This window comes from Mustelus asterias, chromosome 20 (genome assembly GCF_964213995.1).
Source record: "Mustelus asterias chromosome 20, sMusAst1.hap1.1, whole genome shotgun sequence".
NCBI classification, from domain to species: domain Eukaryota; kingdom Metazoa; phylum Chordata; class Chondrichthyes; order Carcharhiniformes; family Triakidae; genus Mustelus; species Mustelus asterias.
Window position 1 is genome coordinate 55,561,094 of NC_135820.1, and position 6,000 is coordinate 55,567,093.

Genomic DNA, 6,000 nt, shown 5'->3' on the forward strand with positions numbered 1-6,000 from the left:
ATTAAACTTGAGCTACCACCTGGTCGAGCTGGAATAGTGGAGGTGGCACTGAGCGGCTGTCTTTTGCCACTGACTCTTAAATGTTGCCCTTTCCGCCTCGTCTTCCTGAGGAGTATTTCTGCTGCACCTTCAGAGAATCTGGAGAGCTCTGATCCCCCTGAAGAACTGACGGCCAATCTGCAAACTATGACCATCTTTCTCTGGAGATTAATGATGCTGCTTGCCTCTTTTAAAATGCTGGAAGGCTTTTGAATTTTGCCAGCAGCATATTAATTGCTTCCTATCCCTGGTTGCCTGAAATCCCAATATGAAGCATTTCTGATAGATGAAGTTCAGCCAAAATATATGAATGAAGTGGACCCTGGAATTGAAAGAATAGTTGACGCGTATCACAGCTAGTGGGTTCAGATTACGCAGGAGCCTGCTTCTGGGTCAGGTTTGTCAAATTAGCAAATTCAAGCTGATATGTCAGAAGAGGAAAATAAAATTACGTTTGTAGCTCCAATTATCCAACAGGTCCAGCACCGTAATGAGGCTGGAAAGAATCTAAAGTAGCGATTGTCAAGTAGTTAAGATAACATGAAACTAAATTGAGTTGACCCTTGGAACCATCAGTGGTTCGAAGTGACTTGTTGGAGAATCTAGAACTCTGAGTTGCTCATTTAAGATTGAGGTTGAGGAGAATTTTTTTTCTCTTGAGGTCCTGAGTCTCTGTAATGCTGCTTCCACTGCCTTTTGTGAAAGAGAATCTTTGAATATTTTTAAGGCAGAGCTAGATAGATTCTTGATAAACAAGGGGGTGAAATGTTATTGGGGATAGGCAGGAAATCATAGAATCCCTACAGTGCAGAAGGAGGGCAATATTTACCCTACTAATTCCCCTGACATTTAAGGGACAATTTAGCATAGCCAGTCAACCTCATCTGAACATCTTTGGAATGTGGGAGGAAACCGGAGCACCGGGAAGAAACCCACGCAGACATGGGGAGAATGTGCAAACTCCACAGAGTCACCCGAGGCCGGAATTGAACCCAGGTTTGCTGTGAGGCAGCAGTGCTAACCACTGTGTCACCGTGCCGTCGAAGTTCCAAGCAGATCAGCCAAGATCTTACTGAATGGCGGAGCAGGCTTGAGGGACCCAGTGGCCTACTCCTGCTCCTAGTTCGTATGTACGCAGAAGGCATTTTTTTGATTATGAAAACCTGAGAAATGAATGTCTAATGCAGAAGGTATGTTAATTGACACATGATGCATTCCAATTTAAGATTCAGATATGGGTTGCAACCAGATTATGGATCTTCCATACAACCATCAATATCAAATGGTACTTTTTGAACCAAAAACAGAATACCGTGCGGATTAGCTAACATTTGTATAGAAAGAGCAAGTCATCATTTCGGTGATGGTTATTCCTTCTCGCGTTTTTGTTCCCAATTTGCGTTGTTTTGCCTTTTATTTGTACTTTTTGATGTAATGTTGTGGAAACTAGGAACTGATTTGAATCCCTGATTACCTTTAGGATCCGTTAGCACAAATTCGTCCAATCAGTATTGTCGAGAAGCGACAGATTTCTCACCCATCCTTAAAGGTACATACTTCTCTCGTGTCATCCTCTAAACCAGGGACAGGAACAAGGTACTGTCTTCATTTTATGTTCCATATTTTAGTTTGGTGTAAGGAATTTGATTTGAATGACTGGAAAAAAAAAAAAATTCTATTAACCTGCTGTATGTAGCACAAGTCATTTTTAAAATCAGTTTTGAGCTAATAACCTTTTGAAGAAATTTTAAGCTACACTAATACTTCATTATTATCCAGGGAAAAGGAAATCAATGTGAATTATTTGAATGGGTTTTAACTGGTATTTGTTGTTGACGTTAATCATTGAGCAACTCCCCCTGTGCTTTACAAAACCAATATGGACGCAGAATCATAGAATGGTACAGGGAAAAATGAGACCTTTCAGCCCACCTTGTTTTTTCTGTGCCAGCTCTTTGAAGGAGCAATCAAGTTATCCCACTCCCTTGACCTTTCCCTGTAGCCCTGTAAATTTGTTGTGCATACTTGTGTGTTGCGTATTTATAGCACTTGAATGTATATGTTTAAGGAGGCCATTACTTCCACTTCTTTCCACTTCAAATATTCCACAGGTTTTAAAGTAAGATGTGGATTTAATTAAGATCACAGTGTAAACAATGCTGTAGTTCTAAATAGAGGTCCGTGAACTACATCTGCCAATAAATTAACTGTTCAACAAGGGTAGCAAATGAATCAACATTTCTCCTGCCGATAGTGGATAATTTTGTCACCCCCCCTGCAGTTCCCTTCATAATTCAATAATGACTAATGACAGATTCAAGTGTCTGGTAGCAGTGAAAACTTGCAGACCTCCTGTCATGACCATTTGAGAAACTTACTAGCTTGAAATATTGCCTCCCTCTGGAAGGTGGACAGTGAGAAGTTTGCTTTGTAGTGTGTCGTTAATAAGTTACAAAGCTAATGCTTACATGTGGAAAGTATTGCAATCATGTTTGTTTCAGTATCATACTCTGTGACCTTAAAAAGATTTGGAAGAGATGGCTTGGAGTACGTGGAATTTCCAAAGGCTCAAACTGTCCACGAGCTTGAAGCCAATGAATAAAATACAAATGACCAGGCCTCAAACAATCAAAGTTTATTTATTAGTGTCACAAGTAGGCTTAAATTAACACTGCAATGAAGTTACTGTGAAAATCCCCCAGTTGCCACACTCCGGCACCTGTTCGGGTACATCGAGGGTGAATTTAGCATGGCTGATGCACCGAACCAGCATGTCTTTCAGATTGTGGGAGGAAACCGGAGCACCCGGAGGAAACCCACACAGACACGGGGAGAATGTGCAGACACCGGACAGACAGTGACCCAAGCCCCGGAATCGAAACCGGGTCCCTGGCGCTGAGAGGCAGTAGTGCTAACCACTGTGCCACCGTTCTCTGAAGTGTTGCTGGTAGTTGAGCCAGAGAAGAACGTGTGGTGGCTTGGGTTTCTCTTAAAGAAGTTAAATATGTGTATGAGCAAAAACGTTTCAAAGAATCACGTTTCACAAATTTACACGTCTTTCCTTTTCAGGAAGCCTAGGGGTGAGGGAAAGAAATGCCGAAAAGTTTACGGAATGGAGAACAGGGATATGTGGTGCACTGCCTGTCGCTGGAAGAAGGCCTGCCAGCGGTTTGTTGACTGAAATATGGCACTTTCTGAATTTTGTACACTCTAAGATTTGACAGCATGCTGTTTCCTGAACAATCAATGGTAACAAGAAAAGGGCAAAATACTTTAAAGCAGGGAATGCTTAATGGCATGATTCTGTTTGGATGATGCACTTGTAATTATGTGTGAATGCAATCAAAAAAATTAATTCTTTTAAAGTATGATAACTGTTTTTGCTTTTACAGTTTTCTTTGAACTTGCTGTGTTTTTAATGGCACTTAAACCAGCTGGCAATTTTGCTGTTTTTGTTTAAATAATGAAATCTTTGCCAATTTGATTAAATTCCTAAACGGCAGGCTTTTTGACTGCTATCCCTTCACCCTCTCGTCTCATTTTATTTTAGCCCCTTTAAAATAATCTTTAATCTTGGAGAAGAATTGACTCTTCATTCCACTGCTGAACCATTGGTTCCTCATAAGACCGGTATTGTTCCAGGAAACACATGCAGATTTGTTTTTTAAAGAAAAGGAAGCAAATTGAATTTATTGCTGTAAAGCTTTGCTTTTACTGCATTTCAAAAAAAAAATGTAAATTTTACAGTTTTGGTTTTTGATAGTGTATGGAGGAGGGGGGGGATATCTTTTAACCAAATTTTAATTGTTTTTTTTTGGTGAAAACACTTGTATATTGCTGTCATATGTTTTTTTTAAAAAACTGTTTTTTGTGATAAAAATTTGACTAGCAATTTGGAAGTTAAAAATAGGGTCAGACCTGCCTGAAAATTCAGGAAGTGCCAACGGGAAAACCTCGTTGAATTGCACTAGGCTGTACTGCACAATGAATAACCCTAGAAACACATGGAGGTTGCCAAGGGCGCAACGTGATGTAGTTGCGAGGAAGTATGCGAGGTGTAAATAATGTCTCTTCACTGTAAAATAAGACTTGTAGCATAGCTTTAGTTGAGTATTTTGAGAAAGGAGAAGAAAAACCTGATGAAAATGGTTTTGTACTTGAGATCCATTTTCATGAATGTATGAGAACCATCCTTTCACAGTGTTTAGTTAATTCTTCAGTGCTGGTTGCCCATTGCAATATTTTTCTTTTAAGCTGTTGCATAACTATCTGCTTCGCCACTGCAATTTATTTTTTGTTTGTTTTCTTGATTGGTTACTGTTAATTACTGTGACCAATAGAGAATGCTGCACCTTCTTTTAGTACCAGAATATTAAGCTAAATCCAATTCAATTTTTTGCCACCAGTTATCTCTTGGGTCTTCAGGCATAAGTTTCTGCCAATTTTTTTAACAAGTGAATGGAACTGGCAGCTTTAAAACTTTTAGCAGTTTGATTAAATACAGGGTTTAAGATTTCTTTCCATCCAGGGAGTCACTGGCCAGTGAGTAAGTCACTTATTGAAGGGTCTAAATGTATTGAAGTAGATGGCAGGGTGATGCTGAATGTTGCCAAAAAAAAAGGTTGATTGAACGCTGTACAAAGAAAATATTGCTTTGTATACCAGATTTTTTAAAAGTAATTATAATGCTCAGATATGAAGATACCTTTTAAGTTGTGCTGACATCCTGTGCTCCTCCATTATTCTTGCAAAATCCAGCTCTAATGAACCATTTGTTTCCATAGTTAGAGAGGAAAACCAGGCATATCTCTTGGGTTTTTATCAGTGTTCATATTGTAGTATTTTAGCGATAACATACCAAAGTAAGTCTCTCCATGGACAGTTTATTATGATATGCTGAATTCTCAGGATTTAAATGTTTATAACAACTGTAAAATGGAACAGCAGAGACTCTAATATTTTTAATTATATACTGGATTTTTTCTTTGTGATTTTTAAAAAAAAGGGCTTACCTGTAAAATAGATCTTGCATAAATAGCTCTAAACTGGTCTCTGACCACAACTGGTGACATAAGCAAATGAATGTAAACTGTTAACTCTTGCAGCTTTCATTACATTAATTCTTTCCTTTATACGTGGAAAAAAAAATGATCAATGGTTAATTTTCATTATCATTATGCAAAAGAAACTTCAACCCACAACAAAGCTTGTTTTATTGCCAAACTTCGTATTACATAATTGTGGCAGTAAACATTCCAAGAGAGAACTTTATTTCTGCTTTGAAGACTATGTGTATTACCAGCAGTTGTACCAACTTTGGTTTCAGAACTTAATCATTGAACAGGTGAAGAAATCATAATCCTTTTGGGGAAAATGCACTTTTTGTATGAAAAAAGTTATGGATGATAATATGTATAGTGTGCTTTTTATTAATGTTGGAGAGGTGCAGCATTTGTTTCCATACTGTCTTTCAGTGGGGGTGTAAAATCCTCATGGTTTTACAAAGGAACATAATTACTAAGTTAACCAGAATGGAAAGGACCTCTTATTTCTGTACATACACCTGTAATGCTGTGCCATGTCTTACATGGCCAGCAATGCCTACTGCTGAGGTTTACGTGCCAATGTAATGCTGGGTTTCATATTTTTTTAAAAAATGCAAGAAATAAAGATCCTCAGAACCGTTCTTGTTTAGTTGGAATACATTTTAAAACCTCGCTGGTATGAATACCAACACTAATGGACAACGAGGCTTCACCCTGTTAGTCGGGGTGTGTTGACAGCAACGTTAGCATCATGGGAAAGTAATTTTTGCTTTGGATTAATACAAAGCTGGCAACATAACTCTGAATTTAGTCCTGATTTGACTCCTGACTCCAGAGCAGAGTGGTTAAGATCTGCTGAAAGGTGCGATCTATCGTGGAGCCAAGTAAGCTTAAAGAATTCATATGAATCACCTTT

The 6,000-nt window shown here is 38.6% G+C and overlaps 1 protein-coding gene across 3 annotated transcripts in view; it reads left to right on the plus strand.

Annotated features, from left to right (window-relative positions):
* Nucleotides 1–5,725, plus strand: part of LOC144508546 (zinc finger protein 704-like) — a 112,172-nt gene extending 106,447 nt beyond the window's left edge. For all 3 annotated transcript variants that reach the window (XM_078236579.1, XM_078236577.1, XM_078236578.1), the window contains 2 exons: nucleotides 1,520–1,635; nucleotides 3,109–5,725. In XM_078236579.1, the coding sequence (XP_078092705.1) occupies nucleotides 1,520–1,635; nucleotides 3,109–3,220 (228 nt within the window). In that variant the 3' untranslated portion in view covers nucleotides 3,221–5,725. The remainder of the gene's footprint in view (nucleotides 1–1,519; nucleotides 1,636–3,108) is intronic.
* Nucleotides 5,726–6,000: the final 275 nt, after the last annotated feature.